This window comes from Eulemur rufifrons, chromosome 7, assembly GCF_041146395.1.
Source record: "Eulemur rufifrons isolate Redbay chromosome 7, OSU_ERuf_1, whole genome shotgun sequence".
Classification (NCBI taxonomy): Eukaryota; Metazoa; Chordata; class Mammalia; order Primates; family Lemuridae; genus Eulemur; species Eulemur rufifrons.
This window is the reverse complement of record NC_090989.1, coordinates 65,392,688-65,405,827: the sequence shown is the minus strand read 5'-3', so window position 1 is coordinate 65,405,827 and position 13,140 is coordinate 65,392,688. Positions and strand designations below refer to the sequence as shown.

The 13,140-nt window shown below is 50.0% G+C and overlaps 1 protein-coding gene across 1 annotated transcript in view; it reads right to left on the bottom strand.

Moving 5' to 3' along the window:
- Positions 1 to 13,140, bottom strand: part of PDIA5 (protein disulfide isomerase family A member 5) — an 86,322-nt gene that overhangs the window by 19,225 nt on the left and 53,957 nt on the right. Inside the window, exons 9-11 of the mRNA XM_069475114.1 lie at positions 12,165 to 12,256; positions 12,002 to 12,073; positions 5,784 to 5,920 (exon numbers count right to left, since the gene is read on the bottom strand). Of these exons, the coding sequence (XP_069331215.1) occupies positions 5,784 to 5,920; positions 12,002 to 12,073; positions 12,165 to 12,256 (301 nt within the window). The remainder of the gene's footprint in view (positions 1 to 5,783; positions 5,921 to 12,001; positions 12,074 to 12,164; positions 12,257 to 13,140) is intronic.

Sequence of the window (13,140 nt, the reverse complement as noted above, 5' to 3'; positions counted from 1 at the left end):
AAGTAATTTATGGTGCCATTATACAATGGAGTATTATGTGACCACAAAAAGCATGTACAAAAATCATTTTTAATAACATATGAAAATACAAAATAATGTTAAGGGGAAAATATAAAGAAAAAAGATGTAGAGAAAAAAAAGACAAATAAAATGAAATCCCTTCTTCCTACCGGGCACAACAAACAAATGAAAAATCCAGATAAATTAAAGAAATGAAAAAATACAAATATTACAACAAAATACAGGGTACTATTTTTATGCCCTAGGGTTGGATTTCCTAAGCAACTCATGAATCCCAGAGGTCAGGATGAGGAGGCAGACTCACAAAATAGCTCAGTGGTCAGGCTGTAGCGTCTAGGACTGCCTGAGTTTGAATCCCGGATCGCTGTTTTGGCTATGTGAACTGTGGCAAGTTTCTTGACCTCTTGGTGCCTCCCTTTTCTTACCCATAAAATGGGCATAATCATACCAACTTCATAGGATTTGTGGTGAAGATTGCACTATGCCTGATTCATAGTAACTATTAGAGCTATTATTTGGCTACAAAAAAATAGAAAGCTTGGTACAATGCAAAGCACCATAAACAAAGTTAAAGCAAGCAACAGACTAAAAGAGGGAACACTGAACATGGCCATAATTGTAGAGTTCTAGGTAGAGAAGAAAAAGACAAACAACTCAGCAGAAAAATGGGTGGTCCACGGAAGAAACATGAAAAGCTGATTATCACATGAAAGGATGCTCGACCTCCCTAGAGGTCAGAGAGCTGCAGACAGGTCGCTCTTTGCCCTGCTTAGCAGAAATATAAAAGGCCATGGTTGCAAGGACACAGGTTCGGCCACATACTGCTAGGTAGGATAAAACCTTTCTGGAGGACAATTTGGCAGCACCTATTATATCAAAGCTCAAGCAAGCATACCTATCCCATGGCCAAGCAACTTCACTTTTAGGAATTAATCATAAATATTTAGACATGTTCCCAATTATATGTGTTTACAAATGTTCCTTGTGTTGTTTGAATAGTGAAAAACTGGAGACAAATGTCTATCAATATGGGAATGGTTTAAAATGTATGGCATATCCACATTATAAAAAAACTACTCAGTGGTTAATAAAAACATCGAGGTAGATTTATTTGCCGTCTTCTACATTTACATGAAAACATTTTCAAGACCGATTGGTAAGTAAAAAAAAAAGCAAATACCAGAAAAATAGATAGGGAATGATCTTATTTATGTTTTTTTAAAACAGCAAAAGCCCTGTTATATAGGTAGAAGCACGGCAGAAGGAAGGGTATACTACCAACTGTTACAGTGGTCAGCCCTGGAAGGGGGGCAGGGGGAGCAGGCAATTGTCGCTGTTTGCACGATATTGTTACCTAACCCTTGAGCCTTGCAGGGCTAATAACAAGAACACTGTTAATGTTATTCTTAAATTATTTGTGCAATTAAAAAATAAAAGTGATGGCATCAATGTGTTTTTTGGCATGATCGTTACACAAATCCATACATGGGGAAAAAAAGGGTCAACTTTACTATATGTTAATTTAAATACTAAAAGTTAAAAACAAGGGAAAAAATAAAAGATAGACTAGCAAGAATGATGCCAAAAAGTGAAAAGAGGTTGCCCCTGGATAGTGGGATTATAGGTAGTTCTTTTCCTTGATGATTTATATTTCTCTGTGTCTTCTAGATTTTCTACAAAGATCATACATCACTTTGAGAGTAAGACAAAAATAAAGTTAAAAGCTTATTTAAAAAAAAAAGGTGATGGCAGAAAATCTGGAGTCTGACAGGGACCTGCTGCCAGAGACAGCCCAGCTCCTGGAAGGCAGGCGGCAGCTGCCGGCACACACCTGCCGGTGGGAGCTGTGGCAACGAAACGTCTCGTCTTGCACCTCTTGCCAAGGAACAGGGGCCGGTGGGGCGGGAGGCACTCGAGGACAGAGCCGCGTGGCTCCCGAGATCCCTGCAAGACTGGAGAGAGGACGGGCAGGGGTGCTCTGCATGTCCGGCAGCTTCTTTCTTAGGTCCAGCAGAGAGACACGCTGCTCCACAGGGACGCCCCTCCCTGGGGTCCCCCGCTGATGGCGCTGTGTCCCTTCCTTGCCTAACACAGGCCTGCTTTCATGGAGAGGGACAAAAGCCAAACAGCGACAAGAGAGGACGACTGACAACAGACAATCTGATTTTCTCAACAGAACACCGCAGAAAGAAATGAAAGGTACCATGGGGCAACAGCAGCCAGTGTCCCGCTGACGTGCCCTTTGTGGACACCATCTTTGTCCCCTGCAGGATGAGTACTGGGCCCGATGCTGCGTGCGAGGCCCCATGCCAAGGGGCAGAAGGTGGGCAGGCAGGAAACCTGCTGACAAAGAGAAGCGCCAAGTGACAGAAGGGCTGCTCTGGGCCGCAGGGCCAGGCTCTGCCACACACGGCACTGCACGCACGCCCCTCTCAGTGCCCTTTGCTCACTCTCGGCCTGCCCTCCCCAGGACACCTGGCCCAGCTCCTGGAAGGCAGGGCTCTGGGGCAGACTTAGGGCAGGACCAGAGGCCACCTAGGCAGAGGGCCTGGCGCTGTGGCTGGCCTGTGCTTATTTACTCAGTGGTGACTCAGGCATCAGATGTGGAAGCCACTAAAGAATCTGTGGCAAGGCTTCTAATGACTCCCTCCTGCTGCTGGGAGAGGGAGGGGAGGAAGACAATGCGGCCTTGAGAGGCTGAGGTGGAGAGTGAGTGGCAAGAGTGCTGGGAAGACAGCGCAAGAGCGGCGGCCCGTGGAGGTCTCAGGGGCAGTCCAACTCAGGGAGTGGATAACACGCAGCAACCTGGGGGGCCTGTGTGCCTTCCTGCCAAGAGCCCAGGAGTGCGGCTGCACAGGTGCTCCACGAACGTTTCAGGCAGAGAAGCAAGTGACTTACCTCTGGAACCCACAGGTGCCAGGGAGGACCCGCCTGGGGCAGGTACAGGTCAGGAGGAAAGCTGAAGACGCTTTGCTTTCCTGGCCTTTCAAAGCAGGACCAGGAAGGAAACCACCATGACTGAGCACTTGTGACGTGCATAGAAATAACATGGAAAAGACAGACCACGGTTCTCCCTGGGCATCAGTATCAGGAATCATTTTAATTTTCTTCTTGATGGTTTCCTACATCATCCCTTTATAAAATGAACACGAATTATGTTCATAATTAGTAGACTCATAAAAATAAATTCAGCCTTTTAATTTGAACCTCACTATTTTGGTTCTGCTGGGATGCTTTAAAATCCTAATGCAATTGTTTGATATTTTAGTTGGTTATCCTTTTTCCAACTCTAACCCTTGCAGGTGCCTAAGTATGCCTTGTTTTTTACAGCTTCAACAAAGTTGCAGATTAAAAAAGTGCACACCCTCTAGACAGAAGCAGGGCCAGATTCACAGTCACAATGCACCAAGGGGATGGAAAACAGCAACTCACTTTGTCAAATGTCTTGATAAAAAAAAAAAAAAAGACACGCTAATTCATCAAGCTAGTAATCCTATGCTAAGAAACAAACGAAGCACATCGGCAATCCTGAATAGACTCTATGGTGCATTACACTGACACATCCCAACTTGTTTTTCTTCTAAGTCTCCAAAATGGTCTGTTTCCATATTACTCCCTATTTGGCCTGGGACTGACACCTGTAATATTATGATTTCCAGAGTTCACCTGTTCTGCACTTGGGAAACCTGGAACAGCACTGCTGGTCTCTGGCCTCCTGACATTTGTCCTTTTCTCCGGGTCCCTCAAATACAAAAGCGGGTTCTGGATACTGGGGGCTCTCCGGAGCACTCTGCAAAGCCAGGCAGCTAAGAGCTCTCTGCTGTCAGTTCATCTGCCCTGAGCTCTGAATCCCCTTTAAACCTTGGGCATTCCATCCCTTCCCAGGCTAAAGACTGTGCTCCTAGATGAAGAAGGAGTGTGTAGAGAGGAGATTATTTAATGCAGAGCCATTGCCATCTGACGGCAATGTTAACGGGCAGTTCATCAGGAAATTAACTGCACATGCTTGTGCCCTGACCCTCTCACTCTGCCAGCCCAGCAGAAATCAACCCCCACACGCAGAGCCTTGAATGGCCAGGGACTGGTGGGCTCTCTTGACTCTGACTGGAAGCACAGACACATGGGAGTGAGGAAGCTGGAGCTCCCCAAGGGGGAAGTGAAAACAGCCTTCCTTCAGGGAGGCAAGCAGGGTGATTTCAACATAATAACTTCCTGCAAGACTGCTTCCATCAGCAGCAGGCCAGGAGAGCATATTTTAATGGGAGACCACTGCAGTGTTGCCTGACTGGCCTAATGGTGGGCAGTTTTTCAGGTACCTTTAGACTTGGGGACACCCTCACCAAGGCCCTAGCAGACTTGGGGGTGACACCCTCCTACAGCCCTGAATCAGAGAGTCATACAAGACTGGAGGGTCTTTGAAACTTACTTTTTAGGGCTTTTTGCTTGTTTTCTAGAAACTCAGAAGGAGAAGAGCCATAGGAAATACTTTTCTTTTGGATCTCCTTAAGAGTTAACACTTGTAAGAAAGAAAGTTAGTGAAATCCACAGAGATAGCACACTTATGAACAGTTCCCGGACTAACCAAACCCACAGGTGCTGTGAGGCAAGGAGAGAGGGGCAGGGACTCGTTCCTCCTGGATCATAAACCTCTTACAGTCAAAAGCAGGCCAGGACTCACAGAGCAGTGGACAGTCTGTGTCAACTCTCTGTGCAACAGTATGCTTATCTGTAAAATGGGGCTATTCATACTTTGTGGCATTGTGGGTAAAATGAAAGGAGACAACCCTTTGGGAAGGCACTTTTTCATTACCATAGGGTGACAAAATTGTTGGCACAAGGACCCTTATGATTAAGAGGATCAATAATGTATTCTCATCCCACAATATGCCTCTATGGACTAGACTGTCCTTATGCACTGTGACATAGCAATTATGGCATTGATCTGCAAAGCACTTACTTCTTGCTTCTTTTCCTCCTCCACAATCTCTTACCCACCATCACTGGGCCAAAGAACCGGCAGGAGGCTACAAGAGAAGAGCACCCCACACACACCTGCCCCAGGCCGTGCTGGGGACCACCCATCAGATGGCTAGAGCCAGCTCTGTGCCCCAGACTGCTGTTTCCTGGTTCTCACAAGGCCCCTTCTTCTTCCCAGATAATAGTCAATTTTCCATTCTCCACGGGGAGGATACTGGCCCAGAAAAATCCTGAGCTACAGGCCTTCCAGCCATATTACAAGCACATTTTATGGCATTTACTTCCTTGATTCACTGTGGTCCTTTCAGGCTGAGACTGAAACCAGGGGAAGCAGAAAGAAGGCATCCTAGATGCGGGAAGACCTGAGGCTCCAGCCTGGCCTCCCCATGCCCGCTTAGCTACTGGGCAAGTACAGGCCCCCCATCCCCCATCCAATGAGGGGCAACAGCTGCTCATTGTATCTAAGGGCACCTCCAGCCCTAATTCCTCCAACTCATGCTGACTTGGAGGAAGCCACTCAGACCCACGGGTGGTGGACCCTCACTGAGCTCTAGCTAGGAACACTTGCAGCCTTATCAGGACTGCCATGTTGTTTCTACGGTGACGCAGGGTGGGCCCTGTGCACGGGGAGGACAGGGACCTGGCCTGTCACCACTGCATCCCCTGGCTTAGCATGGCTCCTGGCAACCAACAAGTAAGTGCTGGCCGGACTCACATCCAAAGCAGCACGCCCGTCCTACTCTGAGAGCGGGCAGGTGGAGGCGGAAGAGCAAAGTTCCACTCACATGGGGCGTGGAACATGACGAGGACAGAGGAGTGTTCCTTCACAAACTGGTCAAAGTCTTCATCGGTCAGGTGATAAACGGAGCCGCCCTCATCTGCCCAGGGAGTCTCGGGGACCTGGGGCTGTGGCGGCTGTGGACTGGAAGACCAAAAACAGGCAGAGCTCAGAGCAGGCCCCGGGGCCCGAGCAGCCCTTCCAAGATCCAGCCCCCGGACACAAAGCCCCCACTGGCTTGGCATGGCCCACTCCAGGGGCCTGGGCTTTAACAAGCCAGAAACCACCCCTGTGGAGGAGTCGTGGGGTGAGTGGTACGGCCCTGCCCACCTCCACCTTCCCCACAAAGCCCCAGAGAAGCTCTTAGCACATGTCCTGTTACAAATAGTGGCTTTTACTTACAGCTCTCTAGGTAGCTCAAGAAATCTCACTTCTCCCCAGGAATTTGGGGGCTTGTTAGCTTTCTCAAGCTACTTCAAACTTTTAGCAGACTAGCAAGAATAAATAGCAACAGGAAAAAGTGACCTTTGGAAAGGCTCACAGTTGTGTTTACAGCTGCCCAGAGGCCAGTGGAGGGAGGATGGGATAATAGAGGGGAGGGGGCGAGGAGGCCGGGAGAGGCCAGGTGTCTGAGAAAGACCAAATCCAGGCCGGGCAAGGGGAAGCTGCCACACGTGGGTGCAGGGGCGTTCACTGACCAGCCAGGTCATGGTGAGGGAAGCGAGGCCAGGGGTACCTAACGGTGACAGCATACTGTGTCACGGATCCTCCCCAGAGGCCAAGAACCAACTCATTCAGTTCTCCCAGAGGCCAAACCAGCTCTGCCAGCCCTCAGCTGCAAAACCTTAGGCAGCTGCCTGACCTCTCTGGGGCTGATATCCATGTCACCAGCTGTTACGCAGAGGGGAGGCTCACAGGTGCCCTCCCTTGCTCCCAAGTTCAGGACAATACTGCAGTGACACAAACTCCCTGCTGCTTTACTGCCACAAGCACCTTTGCCAGGGTCCCTTAATTGTAGCTTTGAAAAAACCCTGAGGAAGAAAAATGTGAGAAGACAACCATTGTTTCCTGCCTTTGAGAGCCTACAGAAGAAAAAAAATTCAAAGTTCCAGCAACCAGGGCTGGAAATTCATCAGAAAGAGCAATGTAGCAGACACAATGGAATCAGCCACCCGCCCCCACCTTTCTATCCCCCACGGAAGCCTGGGTTTTGATGTCATCTTCAGAAACGCGCTCTGGCGCTTCTGACTAGGCCCCACTGGCAGCCACAGCCCCCCTGGTCCCGAGAAATGGAAAGTGGCAGGAGAGGGCAAATCACTCTCAGCCCAAGCATACCCAGTGGCAGAAGGGACTGGTGGCAAAACCCAGCTCTGGAATGAGTCACCACCCAGACAATGGTCCCAGACAAACATCATGAAATCTAGGTTCCTACATTTGGGCTCAAACCACTGACCCCTCAAAACACCACCATTCCACTTCAGGGAAATTTGTCCTTACGATACACCTGCACATGTCCAAATTATGTACATTCGAAGGTATTTACTACAGACTATTTGTCGTAGCAAAGACTGGAAACAACCCAGTGTTCATCAGCTGGGGGGGAGTTAGTCCGTCCCCCCATGCTAGGGCGGGTGGAGCGCTGTGAGAGACAACGACACAGACGCAGCGGGAGGTGGACGGGACGGTCTAGGGCTGGCTAGCTTTTACATGAAAAGGGGGGAGATAAAATAAACTATTCCCATGTGCTTGTATCTAATAAAATAAAGAAACACTTTAAGAACACACAAAGAAACTAGTCAAGGTTGGAACTGCTCGGGGGTGGGAGGCAGAAGGGAAGGGGGGATTAGGTAGAAGCAAGACTTTTCAATGCCTACTTTTTAAGCTTTTAATTTTTTTTGAATTATGTGAATGCAACTGATTCAAAATAAAAACGAAAACAAACCCAGCAAGAATATAAACACAGGATGGAGAAGCTGGGGCTTAGCTTCTCCGAAGTACAAGCAAATGATAAAGTCTGAAAAACTTCCAGTTAAATACAGAGGAGACTATGTTCTAAAATTGCTAAAATAACAATTCCGAATTTTTTTTTTTGTTTAAGTATGAATCCACAGGAGCAAAAAGACCAATAAAGACAAAGCAGAAGGGAGAAAAAGAGGTCAGTGCAATTTTAGAAGCTAGAAAACTGACTTGGCGAAACGGGGGGCAGACACCCAAGGTGCAGGGTGGGGAGAGCAGGGCAGGGGCCCAGGAACCGCGCTCACACGCAAAAACTGAGGCTCTGGAAGACCCACCATGGCTCCCGGAGCAGGGCTGCAGCCTGTGGCTCCAAACAGGTGCTTTAGTTGAAAACTGGAGCAGTCGGACCCTCAGATCCTGGGAGGCACCCCCTCTCCCCAGCACACAACTGGAAGTTTCCTTTCTGGAGAGGACTGCGGGGCTGGGTGCCGAGGACGGATGTACCAGAAAGAGAAGGACTGAGTGGGAGTCTGAGCCCCAGACACTGCGTGACACTTTTTACTGTCTGCTCCCCAGATGGTGAGCTCCTTGAAGCTCTCTCTCATCTCTTTACCTCTTGCACCTAACACACAGCAGGCACCCAATAAATGCTTGCTGAATAAATGGCAATGAGAGAAAAATGGTTAAAAGAACTGGAGGTGTTCAACTCGGAGAGAAGACATAGAAGAACACAGTGGCTATCTTGAAATGTTTCAGACTGCAACAAGAAGAAACTGAAGATTTATTTTCTGTAGCCCTAAAGAGAAGAACCAACACGAACAAGTGGAAGCTCCAGAGAAAGAAACTTCTTCTCAGTGTAAGTAAGAATGTTCTGTCTACAGCAGGTGAGAGGGGAAGCGCTGAACTGGGAGTCAAGGTCTGAGTCCTGCTTCCTCCGCTTCTCCACTCCGGAGCCCAGGCGAGCAGACTTGACTTTAAACATCTACGAGACGGTGTGTTTGCAGCCCTTTCTTTATCTACCTCTCAGGTTCATCTAGGCAGATAATGGATGTTAGATACTTTGTAAATTTTTAAAGTACTACCCAAATGTTCCTACATGTCATTCATAACCTGTATCATAAGAATCATTCGAACGTGAACAGGCAACCTCAAAATGAGTCAAATGGGACTGAGGAAATGCCAATGTTTGAAGAGCTGCTGGGGCAGTTTGATGACTTTAGTTCCCTGCCAGTCCTGAGCCTGACTTCATGTGCCCTGTGGTCTGGAGGCAGCAGCCGTCCCAGGCTCCTTAGGACTGGGAGGGTCACGCAGTCTGATCCTAGTCTGAGAGAGGAGCACGTGCCATGGATGGGAAGATGCAAGTCTAAGCACCACGAGTCAAGGAAACTTGGTGTGTGTTGATTCAGCGTGCTTCTGGTTGGTATCCTACTACACGGGCGGAAATGGGTGGGCCAAACGCATTGCTGCTTATACGCTCCTCCACCTGCCTGCCGAGCCCAACTCAGCAGCGTGAGAGCTGCCGGGGGTGGATGAGAAACACGGCCATTAGCGGTGCCACCACGAGCAACACATCTACTCCAGAGCCCTCCCACACTCGGAAAGCAGGACTGGCTTCTTGCCCGCCTCACCCTGTGCCGCCCTCCCCGGCCCACCCACCAGAGTCCCTGGCTGGAGGGTGGGATGTACGTTCTTCTCTCCTGGGCGTCTGAGCATCAGCCAGGCTGGACTCACTCTAACCCTTCTACACGTGGCTGCACAGAGCCCTGAGCAGCTCAGGGCCAACAGAGGGGCCCAGCCAGGGAAGCAGGAAAGGTGAGGCCACCACCACCCACCAGGATTCTGGGGAAAACTGGTAAAGGCTTAAAATATATGGGACAGCGAAAAACCACACATAGATCTGGATATGTGTAGGGGGAAAATCTGGAAGGAAATTCACCAAAATATCACAATATGGGTAATGGGGAGGGGAGAGAGCTTTTCTTTTTAACCACATGTTTACGTTTTTCTATAATAAACATGTCTTACTTGAATATCTCTGCAGTCAGAAAAGATCTTTAAAAATTAAGCCAGTTGGTAGCAGAGCGACATTGCTAGCAGTCCTTCCCTGCCCCTGCCCTGCTGGGGGAGGGGGCTGCAGTCACGCCTTGGGAGGAGCAGCCTCCCCACCCTGCCCCATGCAGCCCTGACACAGAGTGCTCTCGGGGGGCTGGGAGAGGCTGCAGGGAGACCCAGATCTCTCCCCTTCCTTCCTGGCATGTACCCATTACCCTGGAGGCTACAGATGAACCATACGCTATTAACAAGGGTTCCTTCCCATAGGTAAGGGGTGGAGAGAGCGGCTGGAGGTGGGAACCAGGGGCACCAGGGCAGGACAGGAACGTGGAGGCAGCCGTGGGGTGCAGGCTGGTCACTGCAGCATCTTTGGGGGAGCCGGGGTGGGCTCTGCTCAAAGAGGGGTGGGAGGACAGTGGGGACACTATAGCCCATCTCAAAAATGCCATCAATGTGCTCTTTGTCTGGGGTTAGCAGGCAATTCTCAATATTTTTTTTAAAAAAAACAAACCTTATCCTTCTAAAAAGATATGAGGGTGTTTTGAAACCAGAAAAGGTTAGAGAAGGGGAGGGAAGCAGACAGATTTTATGCTCTGGTGACAAATGAGATTGCTATTTGTTGAGACCTTCTCCCAAAGCAGAGTGAGATGTGTCTGGCTGGAGGAAAGGACATTTTTATTATTAAATGAAAAAGGAGAAGAGAGCGCAGGCTGGGCTAAGGCAAGGAACACAGGATAATGGGGAGCAGCCTGGGGCTGGAACAAGGTAGTCCATGGGGACAGAGATGTGAAAATGCTTCCCAGAAACAGACGACATGATGCAAACATGGTGCCAGCACTTGTGCTTATCTCCTGAGCCCCTGGGGGCCAGCAGAGCAGAAGACTGACATTTACCACCTTTGGAAATCTAACAGTTTGCTTCTTCTGGGGGGTTTTGGGTACAAAATTCACCCTCTTTCCCATTCTGAAAAGACACACTGTCAATCTCCATATCTTTGGATAACTAATTCTTTAACCCGGGGGCTTGCACACTGTGTCCTTGAGGGAAGGAGTCCGTAAACGTCCACTGGACTGGCAGCGGGGGTGTGGGGTGGGGAGGCTGAGCTGGGCGGTGGGGCTGCTGGGGGCGGGGTCAGCGGGGACTGTCCCAGCCCTGCTACTGGGCCTCAGCTGCACAACCCTCCTCACTGCGCCTCAGTGACCTTGTCCATCAAGTAAGGAGAACAGTAGTATCTTCCCTACACCTGGGAGGATTAAATGAGAATCCATGTGAAGTGCATAGAATAGTGTCAGCCACAAAGTAGAGCCCCAAAAGTGCTAGCTGTTGTTATCCCAAGACCTATGCACAAATACCCACAAACCAGTAGCGGCTGGTAAGTACCAAACTCACAACACACAGAGGGCAGAGCGAGAAGGGTGCCGGGAGGCCTGGGGAGGCTTCCAGAAGAGGACACCGCAAATCTGTCATGAGAGCACCGGTACGGCTTAGACAGGTGGAAACAGTGATGGGGTGGACATGCAGGACAAAGCAGGCACCAGGTGGGGGCCCCAGGTGAGGTTTGGAGTTATGGGATCTAATCACATCATAAAATGGGGATCACAGGTTTCTATGAAGCAGCATCTGTGGGGGTCAGCGGGGAAGCGGGTGAACAGTGCAGGACTCTGCAAATCTAAGGCATCATAATATTTCTTAGTAGCTTCATAGCACCTAATGCACCGTCGTGTGTGAAATAAGTGTTCAATTGACAATTCCATTTTCAAAGAGACCTGCAGTAGAACCTAATATCAAACCTCTCAAACCTAATATGCTGGGTGAGAAAAACCTCCATCCATCAGATAAACACTAGGGGGGGAGACTCGATTTGAAAAGTGTTCAGAAAGCCCCTGACTATTCCAGGAGAGCTGCCAGGCATGGCCCCTCCACAGCTCCAGGCTGTGGAGACGGGAGGTAGGGAGACAGACTCCCCACCCAGCACACCAGTCACGGCCCCATCATCAGGCCAAAGTCACACCCAGTCCTCACGACTGCTGCAGCCCAAACTCAGATCCCCACCCCGACTCTACCCAGAAACAGCTGTGCAGGCAGCGCAGCAAGTCTCTCTCCCTTCTTCCTTCGCCTCCCCAGCCCCCAGCCAGAGCCCCGCACCGAGGGCCACCCTCAGCCCAGCAGATGCCCCTCCCTCCGAGCACACCCCCCCGACGCCAGCACCCGGCTTACTTCTTCAGCCACTCTGCAATGTCCTCAGCTGTGGACCCATAGTTGTCATACTGGAACAGGAACCGGCCTTTCCTGTGAAACGTGGAGAAGCAACGTGGGCTCAGCCGGGGATACAAATGCCACCAGGGAGGGAAACAGCTTTAGAAGGGAGGCGGGGGCTTACTCAAAGTAGCAGATGGTGGGGTAGCCGCGCACGTTGTACTCCTCCTTGATGTTTTCAAATTCAGAGGGGTAGATATTCATCCCGGCCAGCACCTGGGAGGAAGAGGCGAACAGACACTCTCATCTTATCAATGTGCTCTCTGCCCAGCTGTCCCACCGGAAAGACATATGGGACAAAGCCTCGCAGACTGAGGTGCACCAGGCCACAGGGAGGCAAGGCCAGCAGAGCCAGCCAGGAGTCGTGACCAAGAGCTCTGGAGAAGTCCCATGGCTGGCCACGTGCTGTGCCCCATACACCTGCCTGCTTTTGCCTGCCTGCAGTAAGAACCATCCGGAGCAGAACCACAGTTCTGAGGGTTGAGGAAGAAACCTGGCCTTGCTATAAGTTCAAACGGGTCTTAGAGAGGGATCACTCCCACCCAAAAACATATTAATATGTTATGCCTTTTTCTCTGCTCATGTCAGCTGAGGATACACTTTTCTCCTAGGTTATGGAAATAAGCGGCTTTTGTACACCACCTAGGCTCTGCACGATGTCCTCGGACACTTCCCTGTGTGCCTCACGGCCTGCCTGCGGTCTGTCTGCCTAGGTTTGACGTGTGATGTTCTCAGACCTTACAGCTCCTATGTGATCAAGGAGACTGTGGTCTCCTTGAGAACGTGAGAAAGAGGCGCCATGACGCCTGCCAAACTCTCCCCTCTCCAGTCCCAGCTCTGCCACCCTGTCTGTGACCATCACCTCAGAATTCTAACCAGGTTCTGGTTCCAGGGGTCCACATATCCACAACCCGAGTCGGAAAGGAGAATTTCAGGGGCTATGTCACTGATGACAATGGCTAAATACTAATAACAGCCCAAACAAAGAACCCCCTCAGACTCCTCGCTTCCTGAAGCAGGGACCTTCCTCTCCAGGGCTGGAGCAGGAACCAGGAAAGAGGACTTTGAATCTGTTCTCACAAGAGAACACAGCTAGAACG